The 25,125-nt window shown below is 39.7% G+C and overlaps 1 protein-coding gene across 12 annotated transcripts in view; it reads right to left on the bottom strand.

Annotated features, from left to right (window-relative positions):
- The window catches only part of LPP (LIM domain containing preferred translocation partner in lipoma), a 701,187-nt gene that overhangs the window by 388,774 nt on the left and 287,288 nt on the right, over positions 1–25,125 (bottom strand). For all 12 annotated transcript variants that reach the window (XM_067738384.1, XM_067738387.1, XM_067738383.1 and 9 more), the window contains one exon: positions 6,361–6,473. In XM_067738384.1, the coding sequence (XP_067594485.1) occupies positions 6,361–6,473 (113 nt within the window). The remainder of the gene's footprint in view (positions 1–6,360; positions 6,474–25,125) is intronic.

Genomic DNA, 25,125 nt, shown 5'->3' with positions numbered 1-25,125 from the left:
ACATGCATGTGTCCTAGATTATTTCAGAAGAGCAGCAGCAGTGGTAATTGAGTTGATATGGGTGAATGAGCCTGTGTGTACACACATACTCCACTATCGATCCCTGGGAAAGGGTTTACCTTTTCAAATAGATTCTTAAAAAACAAGGAAGAGAAACTATGACATTCAAGAGAAAGGGTCAAATTACTAAATGAAACATTGGAATAGTCCCTATCGGCTGTGGCCTGCTATTTTCAAAAAAGTTTTTATAAGTCTAGACGCCAAAAATATCTCATTTCTCACCTGAATACCCAATCAGAGGATGATTCAGAGCGAAAGGCAAACAGGAAAACTCCGACATTCGCTTCTAGAAAGTCACACCGCCCGGAGGCTGTGACATGCCTAAGAACCCACCAGCCCTGCTAAACATACACTCCTCTACATGTGTGGACCGTAAAAGGAGGAGATAATCACGAAGGCAGCTGCTGCTGCTACTGTTGTTGCCAGGGTCACAAATAAGCCTACAAATCAACTAGGGCCCCTCGCGAACACGAGACCCAGAGGAACAAGGCAAAGGGCCACGAAGAAATAAGCATCATGCTCACTCCTCTGGTATGTTTTCATGGATCAAGATATTCTTATATCCTCACTACACAGGAAGGGTAAGCACTTCAGAGTGGATTAAAGTTCTTCCTGAGCGTTTTGGTTTTGCTCTAACAATATCGCGTCTCTACTCTTAATTTTTGTAGACTGGATCTCCTTTTTCACCGAACCTCTTCCTTCCTCACCCCACTACCAGGTAGCAGAAGGGATGACTTCTATGGTAGGGTATGTCCAAACCATATAAATAAAGCAAGGCCTGCTGCCTATTTCTGTGAGCTCATGAATGAATGTGCCCATGGCTGGGGGCCTGAGTTCTCTACGTCTACAAGTCAAATTCTGTCATTCCATACCTGTTATCATGATAGCACTAGACTAAGGGTCACAGGACACAGATTTCAGTTCCAGTTCTACTGAAACATCAATAGATTTTTAAGCTATTACTGATAAATGAAATACATAAAGTGAGTAAGTAGATAAATGACTACAATCCACCGTTCACCCTATACATCTATGAGCTTTGAAATTGTTTTCACAAGAGTAGAAATGACTTGGCCCACAAACTTTTGGACCCTGACTTTAAGACAAGACAATAAAGGATTTCAGAAGTTTCTCCAGAAACAGACTTATAGGTGGTTGCCAAGGAAGGTTGGGGGAAAGGGGAGGGAGGGGTGGATTGGGAGTCTGGGATTAGCAGATGCAAACTAATATATACAGAATGGATAGACAACAAGGTCCTACCTTATAGCACACGGAACTCTATTCAATATCCTGTGATAAACCATAATGGAAAATAATATGAAAAAGAACATATATATAACTGAATCACTTCACTGTATAGCAGAAATTAGCACAACACTGTAAATCAACTATACTCCAATAAAATTTTTAAAAATTAAAAAAAAAAAAGAAATCTCTCTTCTTCCTTCTCTTTTCAACAAACTCTGGGCATTTCCCCAAGTTCAGTGAATAGCTCACATGACACTGTTTTCATGCTCTCCTCAGAAAAGTGACCTCTTTCAGGAGTTTTATGGGTCACCCCCTTGAGACAGACACCACCTCTCTCTCTCCTGGCCTGACAGTTCCTTTGAACGCACATCATTTTCTAAGTGGGTAGGAAGAAAATCAGTATGAGGAAATCATAAAGGGACAAATTTCAGTTCAATAAGAGAAAGACATTTGTAATACCTGGAGTAACCAGCAATGGATGAGACAGTCTGTTTTCTGAGGTGGAGGGGCTGGAGGTACCCTAGCAAAGGCAGCCATCTGCCTGAAGGGATGGAAGAGCTGATGGGAACTGGAAAGGTGAAAGCCCAGGGTCACAGACACGTAAAAGCAAGCCACGGTCTGGGCCACAAAGAGAGAGGCAGAGTGAGGAGGTGTCAGCTGGTGGTCATGAAGAAAAAGTCAAGCAAACATGTCATAAAAAGGGGAAGTTAAGTATCGGGCACCTGAACCCAAAGCCATCAGGTATCAGCAGGTAAATCCCTGAGGAGCTCAAGGAAGTCTACCAGACAACTCAGAGCTATTTGCATAGGGCTTCCCACAAGGGCAACACATTCCGTCTGATGGTGTGTTAAAAGCACCACTTGGCACCCAACAACAGACCTGGGGATGTTAACCTTATATTTCAATAGTAACAAATACCTGCAAGGATTTCAGAATATTCTTCAGAATATTCTGTATTCTTATACTTGTTGCTTTATTGCCTAAAATTCCATTCCCCCGTTGGAAAATTAAGACCCTAATTAGCCATCAAAGTTCAGTTCAGTTGAAATTGTTTCCAAGAATCCTTCTTGCATGTCTCCAGACAGAGTTAATTTATTTCCCCCACCCTCTACCTCAACAAAGGACGAAGATTGTGCTTCTGATCAAAGCATGATGACTAAGGAATAATTTACTACGAAACACCTTAATTTAGAAGTTGGGTATATATGCATCTTCCAAGCTTGAATCGGAGGTTGTATCTGATCTATTCCTTGGCCTTCAACATTGCCTCAGCTGTAGTAGTCACCCATAAACATTTTGTTAAATTGAAAAAAAATTAGGAGAGTCAAACGACAGAAAAGGCACTTGAGTTATGATCTCTAATTCCCTTGCAAACCTGAAATCCTATGACATATTCTGCCCCTTTAAAACTTCTCTAAACAATGCTATATGCCTGCCCATTGGCTGGCTGAAATAGAAAGGAATTACCAACTGTGGCATGAGATCAAACAAAGCTAACAGTTCCAACGTTGAGACTCAGGGCACTAGACCCATGATGACAAGTTCTAAGGCTATAAACCCCAGTGTATGTGTCTGACTTATAGAAGTTATTCAACTTATCATGAATGAATGAAGTGACTGCTAAATGGTCACCCCAAACCTTACAGCCACTAGGCTCGAACTGATACTGACAGAAAAGAAAATCTCTCATTGATTTTCCAAGATTCATCTTTTCCCACAAAAATGAGAATTCTCAAAACAAGAATTCTTGACACTAAATATTTGCCTTTTGCAAAGGAAAACGAAAAAAGTTTACAGCATACATCAGAAATTCAGAGACAAGCAAAACTCCCAACAACACCTGGTCCTTCCAAACGAAGCATGTTACCCCCTCATCGGAACCTCAGAGTCCTGAGAGGCCTGAAGCAAAATCACGTGCACAGTGAGAGGAAGGACAGATAAAGAGTCAAGATTTCTCAAGAGTTCTGTCAGAAACGATAGGATCCACATCTTCTTGGGTCTCAGTTTCCTCACTTGTGAAGAGAGGGAATTAATTCATTCAGCAAGTATTTGAAAAGCTGTAACTAGATGCCTGGCACCAGGTTTAGACTCAATGATCTCTTAGGTCCCTTTCAGCTCTGAAAAACTTATAATTCTTAGAGTCACACTTAATAGAGGTTCTTTTGGCTCTGACCTGAAGATCTGGCTGGAAACATAAACAGATTTCTACATTAAAAACACACATTTACCAGCTATAATTTGGACTTGGCAACAGGAGTTTTCACCATTGGCTGGGAGAAAAACGTGCAGAATTTTCTCCTGTGATTACATTACTCTGAGTTCCATCGTAGCTCAACTCTAAAGTTGGGGCAAATATGGCCAGAGTGGGACCAAGCCTCTATCACATCACATCACCACCACACAAGGAAAGGACATGCCCATTTTCTTCTTCTTCTTTTTTTTTTTAAATTTATTTTATTTATTTATTTAGTTTTGGCTGTGTTGGGTCTTTGTTGTCGCACGTGGGCTTTCTCTAGTTGTGGCGAGCGGGGGCTACTCTTCCTTGTGGTGCGCAGGCTTCTCGTTGCGGTGGCTTCTCTTGTTGCGGAGCACGGGCGCTAGGCACGTGGGCTCAGTAGTTGTGGCTCGCGGGCTCAGTAGTTGTGGCTCACGGGCTTAGTTGCTCCGCGGCATGTGGGATCTTCCCGGACCAGGGCTCGAACCCGTGTCTCCTGCATTGGCAGGCAGATTCTTAACCACTGTGCCACCAGGGAAGTCCCTGCCCATTTTCTTTTGAACTTACCAACAATCTTCCACATATTCAATAAAAACACACCTCTCCTACCAGATCTGCCCTTTTCCATTTGGCAAAATCTGTTTTATTTTTTTATCCTTCTTCCTTCTGTTTTATAGAACATAAGCCAACATGGCAACAGGCTTTTTGTTTATTTCCTTCCTTTTCAAAAACAAAGTCATAGTTTGGATATAGTTAACAGGACAAGATCTATACAGAAAAAGACTTTTTGTAATTTTATGAAAGCCCCAGGTTTGATTTTTCTTAATGAAACCCTTGGCAAGCCTTATTATTATTCTTGTCGCTGTTACTTTTATATGGCGACATTTATAACATCAAAATATCTGTAAGGTGATTATAGTTTCGTATATTCAAATCCATCTGTATTTCATTTAATTATTAGAGGTAGATACAGTTATCTTATCTTTAATTACAAGAAAAGTGGGCCTTAGGGTGACCTGGTCAAGATCATGTGACAAGAATAAGCTGCTCAACTAGTATCAAACACAACTCTTCTTGTCACAAGGTCAAGCAAACTTTTCAGAACTCAAGATTTTAAATGCTTACAAAATAGTTACATAACTATTCAAGAAAGAAGATAGACTAAACAAAGTGTTAATTGCATAAATTAAACAATATGCAAAGAACAGCCCTTACTAACATGTAAGTTTCATAAGGGCAGAACCCTGTTTGTCTTTTTTGCTATATAATACCTAGTGCTATAAAGGTGCCCACGCAGAGCACAGAAATATTTGTTGAGTGAATTAATCATTTCTACCTTTGTCTCCTCTAACCTGAAATTTAAGAGAAAAAAAGACACAATGACCTGAACTATTTAAGCAGATACTTTCTATGGCTTTTCCTCTTTAAAATTTATTATGGGAAATCTTAAACATATACAAAGGTAGAACAAATAATGAATTAAACCTCCATGCACCCAACAATTATCAACTCATAGCTAATATTTTCTCACTCAGTAGCTCCCTACTCTTACGATTCTTCTTTATTGGAGTCTAGTTGATTTATACTGTTGTGTTAGTTTCAGGTGTACAGCAAAGTGAATCAGTTATACGTACATATATATATATATATATACACACACGTATATACATATATATATACATACCCACTCTTTTTTATTTTTTTTTAATAATGAGATAACATTTATTGGGTATATATTATGTGCCAGGTTCTTTACGTATGCTGTCTTATTTATTCTGTACAATAGGGAGGTAGGTGCTATTATGATTTTTTTTTTTTTTTTTTTGCTGTACGCGGGCCTCTCACTGCTGTGGCCTCTCCCGTTGCGGAGCACAGGCTCCGGACGCGCAGGCTCAGCGGCCATGGCCCACGGGCCCAGCCGCTCCACGGCATGTGGGATACTCCCGGACCGGGGCACAAACCCTTGTCCCCTGCAGCGGCAGGCAGACTCTCAACCACTGCGCCACCAGGGAAGCCCACCCACTCTTTTTTAGATTCTTTTGACTTTAAAGCAAATACCAGGCACTATTCACTTCATTCACCAATCTTGCCGACATTTCTCTAAAAAATAAGGATTTTTTTCTTTGACGTATCTATAGTAACATCATCACCCCTAAAAATATGACAATAATTGTATGACAATATTATTTAGTTTTCCTTCCGGACATAACTGGCATTTACCTGCCTAAACAGTGGCAGCTGGTCACCAGTGGCTCTACGTGAACACAGGCTGAGAACTTTTACTGAATCTAGCCCTGAGTCACTTTGCTCGCAACACTCCCTGGAGCACAGATACTTCTAAATAGTCAACACATACCGTACTGTGCACGCCTGACCTCACTCAGAAGAGAAAACCTAAGAAATTTTGCTGTTGCTTTTGCTAGAAAGATGTTGCTGACCAATTAGTACCCACAGTGACCAACCAGCACCTTAAAATATCATCCTTACTCATTTAGAATGCAACGTCTGTGGAAAGAGAAAAAAGGCAATAAAAAAGCCTGCTTGTGTGTCTCCAGGATAACAAGAAAATGTGGACTTCTCAAATGGCATTCCTAAAGAATGACTTTCAGTTTCAAAATAAAATTAGTAGGTAAAAGGATTTCCAGGGCTTCAGGGGCAAGCCAGCAGAACTCTGGGAAGCTTGAGCTGGGCAGCTGGCATTAAAATGCCTTAGTGCTTTGTGAGGTGTAAAGCTCTCTCTGTAGGCTCTGGATAAATGTTTATCCACCACAGAAACAATCTCAGAATTCAGGATTCCTAGCATGGCTTGTAAACATGACTTCAACCCCAGATCTCACCTGTGCCCTGAAAGCACTGTCATCAAGGGGAGGTGGAGGAGGGAAGTTCCCAGAGCCCGATGGAGACGCACTGGAATCATCTAGAGGTGGAGGCGGGGGTGGAAGAAAATCACCTGCCGAAAGGAAACACACACATGAAATTAACACGGATGCAATACTATAGCACTCTTACAAACACAGACAGTCCCCAACTTATGATGGTTCCACCTATGTGCAAAAGCAAGAGGCATTCAACAAAAAACGTACTTTGAATTTTGATCTATTCCTGGGGTAACCATGTGGGGTGCAATGCTGTTGTGATGCTGGGCTTCGGCAGGCAGTCTCAGCTCCCAGTCAGCCAGGAGATCGCCAGGGTGAACAACCCATACGCTTACAACCATTCTGTGCCCTCACAACCATTCTGTTTTTCACTTTCAGTACAGTGTCCAATAAATGACATAATATACTCAAGTTTTTATTATAAAATAGGCTTTGTGTTACATGATTTTGCCCAACTGTAGGCTAAATGTAAGTGTTCTGGGCATGTTTAAGGTAGGCAAGGCTAAGCTATGATGTTTGGTAGATTAGGTGTATTAAATGCATTTTCCACTTAATATTTTCAAGTTACAGTGGGCTTTTCACGATGTAACCCCATCATAAGTCAAGGAGATTTGCATTAGCTGGCATTTCACTGCGTTGTAATTGGCTTTGACACATAATTTTTTGTCCTGCACAGCAATTATTCCCTAAGTTCTCCTCAGTTAATTAGCATCCTTAACTTTCAGGAGAATGAGGACCAGACAGGATACTTAGAAGTGACATAAAGCCGGTGTAGAAGCGTGTCAAGTACATTTAGCCAGAACAGGGAAGGTGCTTGGAGCGCTGGATTACTGAGGTGTATTAGACTTGTTGCTTGTCCTCAATGAATTTTCAGTCAAGTAGAGATGGAAAAAAATGTATAAACAGGTAAGGTAACACAAGGTGCAATTTATTAAGCTCTACAAACTCTTTTGGAAGTTAAGATAAAGGAAAGCTTACATTCATTTGGAGTAACAAGGAAGCTTTACTGGAGAATTTAAATTGCCCCTGAACATTATGATGTAGATAGTAAGTTCATGCTAGACAGAAATAAAGGAAAACAGAGGCATAATGGTAAAAAAAAAAAAAAAAAATCAGGGTCTAGAGAATAAAAAGCAAGTTACAATATAGCATAAACACAAGAATGTAAAATAACACTAGAAGGTTATAAAAATTAAAGCCGTATAAAAATAAGCTTTTAAGTGTGTTCCACATCTAGCATAGAGTTTGGATTTTATTGTGCATGCAGTGAGGATCCACTAAGGATTTCTGAGAAGGAAACACTTCTAAGAATATGATTTACTAAAGACTAATCTAAAAGTGTGTGCAGGACAAGATTAGGAGAAACTGGAATAGGAAACATCCAATTTGGAAATCTATACACTATCCAGGCTTTAGGATACTAGGAAACCTAACATCGCTATGGGTTCTTGGTATGGAATCTTTTAAAATATTCTTTGTAAGAAATTCTATTAAGAAAAGGAAACCTTCATTTTCTGAAAAAAATTTCTCTATGTGCGCTTTTCCTTTTAGCAATAATGTTTTAGACGTGTTGGGGAACTGTCCTCCTCTATGGATAAATAGTTTTTCCTCGCATTTCAGCTGTTCAACACTTAGTGGTATAGTCTCTACCACTCCATGAGTCACTGTTGGATAGCACCAAAGCATCACAGCTTAGGTCTTCAGAAAAGAAAGAGTCTAAATCTCACAGTGGAAGGATGGTGACTTGGACTGATTGTTCTGATACACCTTTGAGATCGTTCAATTGAGCTCCATTTGCCTTATAGATAACAGTCTTACACAGAGAACAGGTTTGTGGTTGCCAAGAGGGAGGGGGAGGTGGGGTAGGGATGGATTGGGAGTTGAGGATTAGCAGATGCAAACTATTACATATAGAATGGATAAACAGCAAGGTCCTACTGTATATAGCACAGGGAACTATATTCAAATATCCTATGATAAACCATAGTGGAAAAGAATATGAAAAAGAATGCACATACATGTATAACTGAATTACTGTGCTATACAGCAAAAATTAACACATTGTAAGTCAACTATACTTCAATAAAATAAATTTTTAAAAAGTAACAGTCTTAGAGTTGGAAGAGTAGCTAACAGCTGTCAAGTCTAGCTCCCAGCCATATTCAGGCTACCAAGAAGTCAAACACACTATCTTTAGAGTACTCTGTTTTTTGGACTCTCACCATGCACCGGGCACAGTGCTAAGATTTTCCTAGGCTACCTCTTACGCCCACAACAACTCTGTACGCTGATGGTTCTGAAACTTTAGAGCTCACTAAGATCGCTGGACAGTCTGGTTAAAACACAGATTGCTGGGTCCCACCCCCAGAAGCTCTGATTCAGTAGGTCTGGGTCAGGGTCTGATAATTTGCATTCCTAATAAATCCCCAGGTGATGCTGGTGCTACTGAGCCTGGGACCACACTTTGAGAACCATTGCATTAAGCAAAGTGTCATAGTATTCCTACTTTGGACCCCATAGAATTGGAAAGGTTCAATGGCATGTCATATAGAAATATCTCTACTTCTCTCATCCTTCTGGGTGTGCACATCTGAAGATATATGTTGTCTATATCCTTATTAAAATTATAAGTCTCATAAATCTTTATGAACTCCACCTCAGAGTTCTAAACATTGGCTAGATACTAGAATCACCAAGGAATCTTATCTAAAAATGCCGATGCCCAAACTCTATCTCATACCAATGCATTCAGAATTCTCAGGGATGGGGAGAAGGGATGAGATGCCCGTATTCCTGTAAAACCCAGATAATGCTAATGTGCAGCCGGGACTGAGAAATTCACTGGCCTTCAAATAAAAAAATGAAATACCTATCAAGCAAAAAGGATCGTCACCAAGATCTTTTCTACCTTTAGAAGTCATAATGTATGAGACAAAAGCCCACAATGAAGTTTTAGGTGATCTGCAAAGAAGTCTAGGTTGATGGAGACTTGATGATCAAATTCTACTTCACAGCTTAATTTTCAGGTCCAAATGTTCTATCTGGACCTATGTCTTCTTCATATTCAATTTAAAAGAGGATTTCTCAGCAACTTCTTATACTTTACCAGATGCTTTATGTCATAGGAATTGTCAGAGCATTAAACAGTATCAGAACTGACCAAAATCTTGAGGATCAGATTATGAAGGTAGAAACAGAGGCCCACAGAAGACACAGGAACTGCCCAAATTCTCAGAGCAAACTTGTCTTAGAATAAAAAGTACACCTGCCTGTCTCTGAGGTCCCTTCCAACTATATCCTTCTTGACCCTATACTTCTGTCATAGAAATTAAATATAGTGAGGTGCAGGTTGATGAGAGTCCTGGGAGGGTGAAAAGGAACCGAGAAAGAAAATACAACGTATTTTTTTAAAAGAAATATCTTAAAAACAACATAAATCTAGACCATGTGTTCTAGGCAAGATTACGCAGATTTATTAAAGTCATAGTGATAACCTCATAATAAGTATCTGCTTATTTTAATCAGTTACTAAGTTAGACCAAGGTTTTCCATCTTTCAAGCTCAATCATCATAGGCTTTTTTCTTTTGCGGTACGCGGGCCTCTCACTGTTGTGGCCTCTCCCCTTGCGGAGCACAGGCTCCGGACGTGCAGGCCCAGTGGCCATGGCTCACGGGCCCAGCTGCTCCGCGGCATGTGGGATCTTCCCAGACTGGGGCACGAACCCGTGTCCCCTGCATCGGCAGGCGGACTCTCAACCACTGCGCCACCAGGGAAGCCCCATCATAGGCCTCTTGCTACATTGTTTAGAGCGGAGCTCATATTTTAAAAGGGTGTGGAGGACTGGGTGAACGTAGAAAACAGACACACACACATGATAAAGGGATAGAAAATCGGTCCTTTGAAGGGAAGCATGACTAGTTAAGTCAGTTGCAACGAAAAACTCTTCGTAAAGAGTTTTAAATCAGACTAAGAACTATTATGAGAATTCTGACTTAAGGCTCACCATTTTCACAGGCAGGTCAACAGAGGGAAATGCCTCTAAGTAACAGTAAGTTCAGCTTAAGAGAGAAGGTACAATTTCCATGTTTAAGGAAGATGACAAGAAGGAAAGAACAAAATGTGTGTATATAAATGTTGCGGGGGAAGATCCTTTTCTTTTCAGTAGATTTCTTCAAATGATGAAAGAGCACCTGGCTGAGATGCTTGCAGGGCAACCCTCCTAGAGGAAAGAGCACCTGGACGGAATCAGCTGTAGTATCTTACAACCAGCAATGCTAATGTAGACCTTCACATTAGTGCATGCCCTGCCCTCTGGGCTTGCTGGGGAAATCCAAGTGAACTCCCAGACCCTGTGAATTACAGGGGCACTGAATAAATCAAACAGGCAAGCCAAAAATGGCACACACACATCAGGCAACTGGGGAATGCAGTGATACATAAAAGCTAAGAGAGAAATATTTGGTTTTATTAGGAGTAGAGTAGTCACAGACACATGTCTATAAACCTGGTTTCCTCCTTACCCTTTTCCTCGCTATACAAAGCCTACCCAACACGCAAAATACATTTATTCCTCAATGACCAGCTAAAATGATTTACTCCAAAGTTACACTGCCAGTGAAATACAGAGCTGGCAATGATGCTCACAATGCCTTGGAGAGAAGCAAGAAGAGATCTTGCTTGATTTGCTCTAAACCATCCCACCTCACTGAGCTAATATTCAAAAGGTTTTTGCTTTGTGCCAGATGTAGCACCGTAAGGCAGTGAAACGGTGAGTTCGGCAAATAAAGTCGTATATCCCCGATTGCCAAACACTACTTTATTCCAGTTGACATCAGCAAATAGCCCGTTATGCAGACCATTAACTTGAAGAGAGTGAGGAAAAACTCCCAGAAGCCCAGCCATTTATATTTTCTCAAGCTACCCTTTCTAGTCTAGGGGTAAAAAGGCAGTGGCACTGAGAAGCAGATGTGGCTACTTGATTGTGACTGAGTTATCACCCACTGTAGTTACCCCAATAACATGGCTCAGGCATATATAAAAGGCAGCTACCTGAAAACAGTTTGCTTAGCCCTTCATGATATGAAGTCCCCCATGAGAGGGAGAAAATAACAAGAATTTACCAACAAAGAAGATGGTAAGTTACTGGTTATGTATGGTTGTAGTGCAAAAATACAAGGAAGGGAGTAATCAAACTCAGATCATCAATAAAGTCTGGATTCATATACTATGGTTAAAAAAAAAAAAAAGCAAGCATCATTCTCCTTCTTCTTGATTCAAATATCCATGTAAACCTACATACACACACACATGCAGGTTTAGATAACAGCCCCTTTTGTGCCTCATACAGGTTCTATCCCAGCATCTATAATACTTGATTGCATTTATTCTCTCCTAGCGAGAACTGAAACTCCTAACAAACAGAGCCCACTCATAATTTATCTTTATATCCCCACCACTTGGCATGACGTTTGGGTCCTGTCATCCCTCAGGAAACATAGGTTGAAAAACTAATTGAATAAAAAGCCATTTAATCACTCAGTTGCTTTTTTTTTATTAAATGACCTGGTGTCTTAGGTGCTTTTCAAACATCCATGTTCAAATCACCAAAAGGATCTAGCTAGAATGCAGGCTCTGATTCGCCAGGTCGGGGCTGAGGCCTGAGATTTTGCATTTCTCACATGCTCCCAGGTGATGCTGATGTAGATCTGTGGCCCGCACGTGAAGGGCTCTTGCAGTTGGCAGGTGTTGGCTCTCTAACTTTCTTAAATGGAGAAATTCTGGTTGTTTAAGGAAAATCTAAACTTTAAGGTAATTATAAATAAAATTACTTTGCAGCTCCCCAAATTAAGAATTTAAATTATGAGTACACAAGAGATTGGGTTGGAACACATACACACACACACACACACACACGAAATAAAAATAATTATGGTGACCAAATCATAAGCTTGAAGTAAAGACAGTTACTCTTTTCCATTAATAGTAATTAATAGAGAAAGGAAATATGTTCCAAAGAAAATAGTACAGAAGTTCAAGCCCAAAAACTTAAAACACGAAGCCTAGCTCTACCCTTTACTTTGGAAAAGGCAGTGCTACCATCTCAGGTTCAGTTCTCCTCACCTATTAAATGAGTATAACAATAGCCACTTCACAGTGTCACTCTGCAGATCAACCCAGTTAAAACTGAGACTCTGGACATTTTTTTTTTACTATAACCCAGAGTAAAGAAATAACCTTTTATATGATGATGCAAAACTCCTATCTGGACATGTGTAAGTACATGTATATCTGAAACAAGGGTTTCATGAAACCATACTTATTGCATGTAATCTACACTGACACTTTCCCTGTTATTTAGTTACTTTAAAGGTGTTGTGTGTGACCCACTAAAGTGACTGTGACCCATAAATAGGTCTCAATCCACAGTTTGAACACTGCTAAGCTAAACTGTATGTAAGTGACTTGTACAACGTGTACATGATAGATGACATTTTTTCTTTTCACTTTTGCACAAAAGAGCAGCTGAGTCTGAATCTGCCCACTCAGTAGAGAAGACCAAATCTGAGATGATGAAGCTCTCCGAGCAAGGTTGAGAAAAGAGAACAAGTGAGAAGATAAACAGAACAGGAGTGAAAAATCTCTGTAAGGTGGTTGAGTTATATCACAGCTGCAGCATTCTCCTCATAAACGAGAGGCAATTTATTATGCAACCAAGCAACTGAAGACTTTGTTTACAGTTTTACCCTCAAATCCATCTTCAGTTTGCATTAAGACAGATGTGCTACCAAGAAAACTCCATCAGGAAGCACACTGGGTAAAATCAAGGTTTTATGACATTAAGGTTTATGACATTAAGTAAATGTTATTTGTGTAATAACGTATATACATATATGCCCGTAATATCAGGGAGTATCTTTTAAGTAGATTCCCAAGAAATTGTTAAAGGCAAGTTGCCTCTAAGAAGATCAATTTTGCAACTGGGGAACAAGAGTGGAAGAGAAACTCACTTTTCGTTATACAAGTTTCTAACCGGTCATTGTTCTACCCACTTATTTTAAAATAACACATACACACAATTCGAAAGAGAATTTTCAGTACCTAGGAATGTGTCATAAGTTTTTAAAAGCCACCAGGAAATACTGGGATATGGCAGAGATCAAGGAACCATTGAGGATAAGTCCCATTTAATGCATCACCTCCCAGTCTTCTCCCAATCTAGTTACTACCGATTGGTTGTAACTAAAAATAGGAAAGGGGTTGCGCTGATTTACTCAACGTGTGGCTCCTATTAGAGATAGGATAAAAAGCCTGCTTATTCCCAGACCCAAAGCCTAGGCACCATCTCAGAGTGACCACACAGACCTCTTTCTTGGATTAAGCACTCATGGAGCTACTAATAAGGCAGCTCCTGAATTTCCATTTTTTTCCTGTTCTTTCAGTGTGCAACCCCTTTGAGAACTCACGGGCAGAAGTGATAATTATCAGGGAAAGGTTGGCCATCCCTGGTTCCCTGTCCTCACTGTCATCAAAATAGCAACAATACTGCCCCCCTTAAATGACACATCGTCATCTGTAAATGAGAAGATATGTGACCTCAACCAAGTAGCTTCAGTTCTCTAGTTCTCACACGAGACATTTTTGGAGTTCATGCTTTTATTATATATAATTATATATTAGAAGAGAAACCTTTCTACTTTTCTTCCATTTTTATTTTCTGCTGCTTAACTAAAAAACAGATTTTTGATTCTGATAGTACTTAATTTTCTAAGTCATGTTATTTAAACGAAAGGTCAAAATTAAAGAGTGATGGAACACAATAATGGTATAAGATGATATAAGAAATTCAGCACTTTTGTATGCTACTTATATATAAATAGGAGTGTTAAAGATAAAACTTTCTCAAGAAAATTTGGCAACAGGTATCAAAAGCCTTAAAAATGTTTATACACTTTGATGCAGCGATACCACTTATAATAAATTATCCTACTAAAGCAGTGACTAAAGACTATACAGGGAAGCATGTTAAAGAATCTTAATCACAGTGAAATACAATGGAAATGATCAGACTATTCATCGATAAAATTGGGGTAAAAGAAATCAATTGAAGTCAGTCACACACTAGAAAATTGTGTTGCCATCAAAATGATGATGTTGATCTAGATCTGACATCTATTTAGTCTTTGATTGGACGCCTTCTATGTGCCAGGGATTATTTTAGACACCAGAAGGAAACATCGAACAAACAAATAAATAAAACAAACACAAAGAGCTGCACTCGTGTAATTTATACTCTATCAGGAGAAGAAGAACACTTAAAAAATAAATTACATAAAACATACGTGATATCAAATCTTGATAAGTACTATACAGATATATAGGGCAGGGAAGGGGGAAAGGACTGCTAGGGTGATGGTGGAACGTTGCAGTTTTAAAGAAAAAGGTTGGCAAATGCCTCATGGAGGTGATATCTGAACAAAGACTTACATCTAGTGAAGGTGTGAGTCATGGAGTATCTGGGACAAGTACATGAAAAACTGTTTCTGATGTATTACCTTGTGAGAAAAAAAATGGGCTACTGAATATTGGCACTATTTCTGTATAAACATTTTGTATACGTTAATAATGTTGTCTATAGCTCACGGGATGGTTGTCTACAGCTCATGCCTTCTCCTTTTGGTTTAATTGTTATACAATAAATGTGAATTATAGGCATGCATTTTTAAAAAATCAAAAGGAAGATACTTTGAAATGAATTGCAGAATCTACTTAAGCCAGTGTTTAATTTTAATGCATCACTATATTTACCCAAGCCAAAATGTAATGTCTCCGTCATCCTTCTAAATAACTTAGCTTGAAATGCTCTTTCAGATTCTCAAATTAAAAGCAGGAAGAATGATTATCCTAAAGTAGATGAAGTCTCCCTGATTTTCAGATGGACAGTTTCACTCTACATCTAGCTAATACGGAATCCCTGGGTCGTCACTGAGTTCAGTAGTCCTCATGTTTGACCACAAATAAATAGTCTGTGTGAAGGTGAAACATCTTAGGGCATCATACCTAAGTATACTGTGTTTCTCTATCACACAGTGGTTTCCATTTGTTGAAAAACAAATTCACTTTCTTAGTTAAGAAACACTGAATGATTTTCAAATAATATGAAATTAGGAGGACAGTCTGGTTCTGCAAATGGACTAAAACCAAATAGCATTTTTGAATCCACCAAGTGTCAATTGTCTTACAAAAAGACAGTAATTTCCACCGAAACAACAAACCACACACCATGTAATTTGGCTTCCGAAGATGGGCATTCAAAATAAACAGGGCGATGATTCAAGCCTAAGCGTCAATCTCCTACCAACTACTGAGATACCTTTAGCCCCACACCAAAAAGTGAAATTCTCTCAGTTTAAAAATTAAAAATTCATGCCGTGGACACAGAATGAGGCAACAGTCTAGAGAAACAAAAAATCTTAACACTGAAAAAAGAAGCTGGCAAACAAATATCAATGTGCTGAGAGACTATTCCAAAAATACTCTTTTTTCTTGGAGATGGGACGTCACCCTGTGGCGGCCACTGAGGCCAGAAGCTTACCTTCCTTCCAAAGATGGTGATGGAGCTGGAGGGATGATAGTTTCAGAATAAAAACACTTTAAATAGCTCATTTAAACTTGTTTCACCACTGCTATATCTGGATAGAGTGACCCATCGTCACTTCCAGTGACAACATATTGCTCCTTCCTGATTTAGCTCTATTGGAGCACATATTCTGCTCTCTGTTAGTTTAATTGCAGATCTACTGGTTTCTCCTATAGACTGTAAGCACCTTGAGAGCAGGCTCTCTGTTTTAGAGGGCACATAGAGCACACAGGAGATGCTTGATGAATAGTAATAATATTACTATTATAAATGATTATTATTATAAATCTATATTATATTAAACTGAATTGAACTCTGAAAAAATGAACATATGTATTTCTACCATGGACCATTTTGCCCCTTTTCAATTACTGACATAAGGTCAATACACTACAGTACTGGGGGCGGGGGTGTCATAGGTTCTGCATCATGCTCATAGCTGGACAGTTAATAACATCGGTCTTAAAGTAGCCACCTAGTTTTGCCGTTGTTGCTATCATTGCTATTGTTGTCATTGTTTTTACACATTAACTTACTTGGAGCATGTCTTCAGGATACAGGCCCTGAGTCTTCATCCCTAAGTCACCACCTGGCTATGGGGACACCCTCATCTCAAGAAACACTGCAACCATGTATACTGTACTTGATCTTTCTTCTGCAATAAAAGGTCTGTAGATAGGTCTTAACAGCATCTTATCCCACAATGTATCTAGAAACTCCTTCAAATCCTCCAGGAATGTTGGAGGGTCAGGTTTCTGTCCATAAAGGAGACTTGGGAATGGAAGAGGAACAGGGAAATGAAGGAAGTGGAAGGAGAGATGTCATGTGAATAGAAACACAAAATAGTAGTGCTTGAGGTGTTGAAACAGCTCTGACTTTTAAAGGAAGGTATGCATCGGCATCTCAGGAAGCACTTTCTTTTACTGCATACAGCGAATCCCCCACTCTACGATTCTTAGATCAGAAACTTTGGGGTTGGGACCCAGACACAAGTATCTTGACAAGCTCCCCACATGATTCTGACATGTAGCCCTGGTTAAGAGTCACTGACCTTCATAAAAGACAAACTAAGACTGAGAAGCTATCCTAGCTTAAAGAAAACTAAGAAGACAAGGCAACTAAATGCAACTTGTGATTCTGGGCAGGGTCCTAGACCAGAAAAAGAATCTTAATAGAACAATTGATTAAATCTGAATAAAGTCTATACGTTAGCAAGAAGTATTGTGGTCAGTGTGTTAATTGCCTAATTTTGGTAACTGTACTATGATTATGTAAGATATCAATATTTGGGGAAACTGGATAAAGGCTAAGTGAGAATCCTTTATACTATTTTTCAACGTTTGTGTGAAGCCTGAGATTATTTCAAAGTGAAAAGTAAAATTTTATTTTTTAAACTTTAAGGAAAAAAGTCATTTATCTAGTCCAATAACTTTTATTTTACACATGGAGAAATTTCAACCAGTGTGGTAAAGAGAAACACATATAGTGTAGAACCAGACCAAGAAACCCACTGTGACCCTGTATCCCCTAACTTCCGGCTGAGGACACATTTACCACGATAGGTGGCAAAATTAGTGTGAGAAACTGAAGCTGCTTAAGCATACGGAGGAAACCTGCTCGGCCCCTACAACTTCAGAAGACTACGAAGAAGAGGAGAGGTTCTTACTATTTAGGAGACTTGGATTAGATGATCAGAAACACGTGAAATATCTTCAATAACACCCAGGCTAAATGCAGCATGGAGAGGCTGGGAATCCTAGCGTGACGATCGGGAGCGATGAAATCCCATCACGCTTCCTTGGCCCGACTGTGTGAGCCCATTTCCCTGCCTCAGGAGACTCCCTGAGGATAAGAAGGGCTGTCTGAGACCAGGGCCTTTGTGTGATTTCTCCAGTCTTCATCTTTTATGCACAAATGACTTCAAATCCTTCTCACTGAGAAATTCTTGTTACTATTTATATAAAATGATGCCAACGTTACTCACTCTCCTTCAACCCTGCCATTTCATCGAGACTGAGGCTTAGCAAATGCATAAATGCTTTAAAAATAATCAAACAGAGACACTCATTTCATCTCAAGGTGGTTGTTTTTTGGCATGTTGTTTTTTTTTTTTTTTTCCCCAAAAGAATACTGGAGCTGACAGGTACTTGCTCTAAAAATTTACTTCGCCACCTGCTAGCTGAAATATTGCTTTCATGGGTTTATAATGTATTAAAAGGTCACTGGCTGTTTAAGTCTTAAACAGTTTTAATCATTCTAAAAGTCTCTTAACAGTAAGAAAAGGAAGCTGAGAACAAACAGCAGCAGGGACTCTAATTAAAAGGGCCAATTCATTTAATTTTATTTGGGGTTAATTATTCAGGATTCATTCTTTGATGTGTAAGGAATAGCAATTAGTAATTTTAGTGATTTGAGAATCATTGGAGGTGTAATCAGTTAAAATGAGTGAGTGTTTACAACACAAGATGGTGAATTAGTCTCTCTCAGCTGGAGAACAGGAACATGAGGCTCCAAGAGATCAAGGCTAAGGATTAGAGACGCTGGTAGTAACAGTCACTTCAAAATAAAACACATGTCAACAGCATCTAGCGTCCTCTTTCCTCTGAGCTAAGGCAATGCACAGAAGCTTCATGAAATTACCTTTCACCAGATCTCCATCTTTGCTGCTCTTGCCAACCACGTCCCTTCATTTGGCTCTTGCCACCATGGTAACCGTAAATGCATTACATTAAAAAAAAAAAATTCTACACCATTTATAAGCAACATAAGACCCAGAATAACCATGACACTCATTTATTCCACGTCGGCATCTGTAACTGATGGCTGGGCATCCCCATCTGAACCTCTAGCTCAGTGTTCAAAACTGAATTCAGATCCCCTAACCCACAGACTTGCTCAGCTCCTCTTGTGTCCTTTATTTTTCTATGTAGTTCAGTACAATTCTTCCAATCACAAAGGTTGGGAGAAAACCCCTTCTCTCTTTTTTGTCTTGTTCATTCACACTCAATATAGCAAGCCATATTAAATTATTCCAAATATTCCAAATCCATTTACTGCTCTCCAACTCGACTGCCACCAAAATACTTAATGACTAGTTACCTCATATCTAGACTTATGAAACAGCCTAAATAGTTTTCATTCTTCCCAGCCTAGTCCTTTCCAACTAATCTTATACACTGTTGCCAGCTTGAAAACTTCCATTGGCCCCCAAATAACCAAAACAATCTTGGGGGGCGGGGGAAAGGACAAAGTTGGAGAATTCTCCCTTCCTGGTTTCAAAACTCACCACAAAGTTACAGCAATCAAAACAGTATGGTGCTGGCATGAGGAAAGACATAATGACCAACGAAATAGAATAGAGAGCCTAGAAATGAATCCTCACGTACATGGCCAATTGAGTCAATGGCAACTGAGCTGGAGTTTTAGAGAAGGATGGCTTGGGAATACTAGAGGCTTGGTAAGACCCCTGGTCCAGGTTTCTCAAAATCTGACAGGACCTCATCTGGCACAGGCAGAATCCTTAAACGGGATGGGTCTCTTAGGAGAAAATGGAGAGCAATGTGACAAGTTCACTCCACTGTATACCCTCCTAGAGTGCTCCGGTGAGTATGCATTCTTTGAGATCACTGCTGCCAACACCAGCTCTGCCAAGTTCAGCACTTCAGAACGCTGACTTTTGTTCAGCCACATACGCAGTCATATATCCGACTATGTTCCTTGACTCTAATAATTTGTTCATGCCTTTGTCTGCAAGAAGACCTCCCTCTCCACCATTTTTCATTTTGAAACCCAAGCTCTTCTTGGAGCCCAGGTCACCTGCCAACCCGACACAGCCTTTCTTGGCTGCCTCCCGACAAAAGCACCTTCCCAACTCTCACCCTCCAGAGCCCTTGGAGAGCATGTTCATGATGATCTTGTTGAGAATACAGGACCCTTTTACCTGCACCTTGTGTTCCTTGAGGGCACACATCACGTACGATTCATCACTCTAGCCCAAAAGCACCTCTTCCCATGCCTCAGAGATTTGAGATGGACAAGAGTTAAGAAAATATTTGCTGAGTGGGTATATACACAAATTCTTGACAACTACAAGTTGAATCCCAGCCAAATTAAGTTACCCTTTAAAGGAAGAATCTGAGTGGTTATCAATCTCAAAATAAGTATGTATGTATGAGGGAGAGAGAGTGAGAGTGGTGCAGGGGAGGGGAGGAGAGAGAGAGAGACAGAGAGAGACAGAGAGGCAGAGGAGTGTAACTAAAACAATAGCAGAAAGAAGTCCTAGCAGCCAAATAAACAAATACTGTGCTCTCCCCGGAATGTTTAGAAAACTTGGAAAGGAACCACATAAAGAGCCCTGAGGTGGCACTAACTTGGCACATCAAGTGCTTCTGTGACTGATTAACCCAACATTTCCTTGGGTCTGGGAGTATTACTAGGTCACTTTTATTATGGACAAACTGTTCTTGAACAATTTGTAAGACACTGCAAACAAGCTATTGTGATGAATCAATCAAAGAGGTCAGTTTTGTCCTGAAAACCTGCCGAAAAGGCCAAGGCAAAACAACCACCACCACCACAACCAGGCAGTCAAACAAACAAGAACATCCCCAAACCCCAGTGCCTTTCGCTGAGGTCTGAATGGGCTCTTCTTGGCCCACGCTGACCTATAAACCCACGCCCTCACGCCTACAATGGGCAAGTCCTGCATCACGAGAAAACGTCAAAAGGCCTTCAAAACCTATTAGGTGCTGCAAAATCTATTAGATCCATAAACTTACGTCTTTTCGAATTAGAATAGAGAATTCAAACAGTAATCTCCTGAAAGGTCAGATTTTGTCTCTAGGGAGGCACTCCAAGAAATACCTCATTCTTCGTATTTCATTCACTCTGCTTTCTTCACTTCCTCAGATTAGGAAGTCATATGATAGGAGACGGTCCCCAGTGCAAAGTTTGGTGACGTGTTCTGGGCAGAAGTTCAGGCACTTTGTTAGTTTAACAGACCTGGCCTGGCTGCCCAAAGACATAATTTAGCTAAATGCGGACCTCGTCCCCTCCTCCTGCTTCATTTGGCCAGCTGTCTCAGAAGGTCTTTCATTCTGGAGGGCAATGGATTTATGGCTCTCTTTTATTTCTCCAACAGTAGTTCCACTTCTTTTGAGTTTCAAGTTCAATGAGCTCAGCCTTGGCATTCAAGGTTCCCCTTATGTCTCATCCTCAAGAGTGTTTGTCCCAGGTTCGTTTGCCAAGGACTTGGTGGCAGTTCCCTTCCTGACACTCAAGCTGGCAATACCATGCTTCTTTTTATAAACAGACCCATCCCATTACCTGAGTTACCTCTTCAAGTCCTACTGGCACTTGCATGGCTTAACTGGCACTAATGGTACAACTTTATAAACTCACAAAATCATCAGGTTAGAAAGGAATTAGAATGGAATAAGGAGGTTCTGCTAATCTACGAGTCACCAAACAATGGCCAAATCCAGACTGTCTCCTGTTTTGTAAATAAAGTTTTATTGGAACACAGCTACAGTCATGAACTCATTTTTCGTCTATGGCTGCTTTTGTGTTCTGCTGGCAGAACTGAGTAGTTGAGACAAAGACCTTACAGCCAGCAAAACCTAAAATATTTTCCATCTTGACTTCCAGAAAAATTTGGCAACCCAGATCCAGCCCTTGAACTCATTTTATAGATGAGAAGATTAAGATTCGGTAAGGTTAAACAATGTTCCTAGGGAGTAAGCAAAATTTGCAAAGCACAATGATTAGGGCAATGCTGGGTATAAGGTACATACACACTCGGTAAATACTAGATCTCTCCGGTGTTTGTCAGAAAATTTTACTCCTTTAAGGTAGAATAGTGCTAAGTTTTTTTTTAATGACAACATTGTTGCCTTTGAGAAATTCATTGCCCAGAGAAGAGACATAAACAGGTAATATCAACATAATATCGTAACAGTTTTCTACTGCTGCTGCAAAAACTTACCACAAACAATTGTTTAAACACAACACAAATGTATTATCATACACTTCTGTAAATAAGAAGGCTGTCATGAGTCTCACTGGGCTAAAATCAAGGTGTCAGCAGGGTTGCATTCCTTGCTGGAGTCTCTAGGGAATCCATTTCCTTGCTTTTCCAGCTTCTAGAGGCCACCATCATTCTGTGGATTGTGGCCCCCTTCCTCCATGTTCAAAGTCAGCAAAGGCTATTGAGATCTTTCTCAAATCACATCACTCCAAAGACCTCTTCCATCTCCATCATTCATTTCTACAGACCCTCATGGACTCTTAATTCCATCTGCGACCTTTATCCCCTTTGCCATGTAACGACATATTCACACACTCTGGAGATTAGGACATGGACACCTTTGGGGCCATTATTGTGCTAACCACAGGTGTCATAAAGAAGAGAAGTGTGCACACAGTGCTATAAACCCCAAAGGACAGTTCGTCTGCATGGGAGCACCGTGTAGGCAAGAGTCAAAGCTCTTTCATGGTACAAGTTTTCTGGAGTTTCCCACAATTTTCTGAAAATGTCACCCTATTTCACCATATTTTAAATTTAAATGTATTATTTAAAGTTGTTCCACACACATAGTTCTTTTCTTTTGGCAACCATCATCTTGATACCACATTTAAGAAAAGAAACCCTATTAGCTATTAGGTTGAGGACTTTAAAGAAGTAAGTTTGAGTTAGAATTTCATACTCTCCCTGTGGGATTGCTTTTCTTAGGTCAATTCTGTGGATAAGGAAACTTAGATAGACCAGGAACCTGCCCACACAGACCCCAGCTAAAGCCTAGAGAAATTTATTTCATCTCTCTGAACCACATAAACAGAATGAAAAATGTTAGGGCAATGTTTCTACGATGCTCTACATGGCAATGCCTTAAAAAGCCGGGGGGTGGGGGGGGGTGATAAAATCTATTACTTTGAGAAAAATAAATGTTATGATTTAGCAAAATGAGAGCGCTATACATTTTATTTCAAGTATAGTTAGCTCTTTAGACAAAACTATAACTGAGACTAAAGGACATAAAAATATGTGCCATTACTGTTATTAAGCTGTAGAAAGAAAAATTAAGTTTGCTTACAAAAGATGTTAAGAATTTCACAGAAACATTAACAAATGTCTATCAATGGAGTGTAACTGCATTTACAAATCCTAAGGCATAACAATGAAGACTGAAGAGAAATTACCTGGTTTGAGAATGTGTGAGTGACAAGTGACTGGAAGTGTTCAAGTAGAGGCAAGAAAACTACTTGCTGAGTACATTATAAAGATCTGAGCTTTATAAACCCAACAGACCTAGTAAAATGGCCTTTAAAGGCCCTCTCGATACTGGTAGTTTGTGATTTCATGACTTAAAGTATAAGAGTCAATTAATGGCAATAAGACACTGAAGTTTCTTTTTAATGGATATAGTCAGAAAATGCCCTCTGATGCCATGATAGGCCAGTTATCCCAACTACAAGTAGGTGCTTACCAAGCATATGACATCAAATAATCCTTGAAGCAAGATCCCGCAAAAAGCAACTTGTAATGTAGGCAATACCTATGGTCTGACCCTGACTCCTGTGTCTCGCTGCCTCACTGAAAATGAAGCTCTTTGTATTCAGAATTTCCCAAAAAGTTATATCTTACTCACTATAAGGCCATAATTTTCCAAAGGACAAATGAGTGCTCACCCAAGCAGTGCGAAGGGGAGTACCTAGGCTGTCAATTCTTGCAAATGTGACCCCTCGGAAATCCATTAACCTGCTCCTTGGAAACAGTTTATTTCCCTTTGACTTAATAAGTATATAAAAATCTGGTAGAGAGGCTTCAAAACATGGGAGAACTTTCTGACCTGGCCCTTGTTAACCGAGATGGAGGTGATGCAACAATATTTCTTAAATTAAGGTGTACACATTTCCACCTTTTACAATAAAACCAAGTAAAATACCAAATTACCGAGACGGAAAATTCCCACCATAAACAACCAGAGCTACCCAGAAGAGAAAGACAAGACATCCAGTCACAGGAACTCAATGCCCTCCTGTTTAGAGAAAACATACACACATTCCCACGCAGAACCCTTTCCTTGTGAATAGAGCTCAAGGTGCAGGAAATAGTTTGATAGAGACATTATATTACTTAGACAAAACTGAACTAGATTATCTGTTTGTTTATTAGATTACGGCTTTAGGCACATTGTTCTTCACTAAGAGCTCTTGACATGAGCAGACACACACATTCTTTGGAATGAAGGCTTTTGTGAGAGTATTTTATGGTACTTAGGCTCTTGAAAAGACTTGCGAAAGCCTTCACACCAGAGGATTAAACCCAGTCTTTGGGGCCACCACATTAGGAAAGTACAGTTCACTTCACACAGCTTTAACTAGGACATGCGAGCTTTCTTGGACACAATGCCAAAGGGTTCCAACTCATTCACTGTGGCATTTCTCATGCGGACCCCCACCAGCTCATCTTAGTCACAAACCAAACACCAGATCCTGAGTGCTGGTGGATGAAACTGAAAGCAGAGTGCTCTAGAAATGGAATTCTACTAGGTTTCATTTCTATCTGTCACTAAAGGGGGGGATATACTCTTGGTTTTATTTTTATTTAAATTTCAATCAGAAATAATAAATAAATAAATTCTTAAAATAATAAATAAAATAATAAATAAATTCCCAGAACATATCACATCACATATTCTAATTCCATATTTGCCTGTGAATAAAAGATCATGGATTAAAGTTCATGGCATCCACGAGGGTTCTAGTTTGATATTGTTGGTTTGTTTTCAATAGTAGGGCTTTTTCAGCCTCGAATTGGGTCTAAAATTAGACCAGTGTGTTGAATTCAAAGAGTCTCATTTTAAGCTTCCTTAACATTTAAAGGACTCAGAATGACTGTTCATCCCAAACTGTCAGAGGTATAAATGTAAAAAGACCACATATTTCTAGATACAGAAAGACCTCAACACTTTATTCAAACACCTGCAGCCTTTGTTTCTCTAGTATTTACGGTGTTGGGCTGTGGAGATTCTCTTAATCCCCTCAGTTATAAAATGAGTATAGTAAGTATTGATCTACCCTTGTAGTA

The sequence above is a fragment of the Pseudorca crassidens genome, chromosome 5 (genome assembly GCF_039906515.1).
Source record: "Pseudorca crassidens isolate mPseCra1 chromosome 5, mPseCra1.hap1, whole genome shotgun sequence".
Classification (NCBI taxonomy): domain Eukaryota; kingdom Metazoa; phylum Chordata; class Mammalia; order Artiodactyla; family Delphinidae; genus Pseudorca; species Pseudorca crassidens.
The sequence above is the reverse complement of the archived record's forward strand: the minus strand, read 5'-3'. Positions and strand labels throughout refer to the sequence as shown.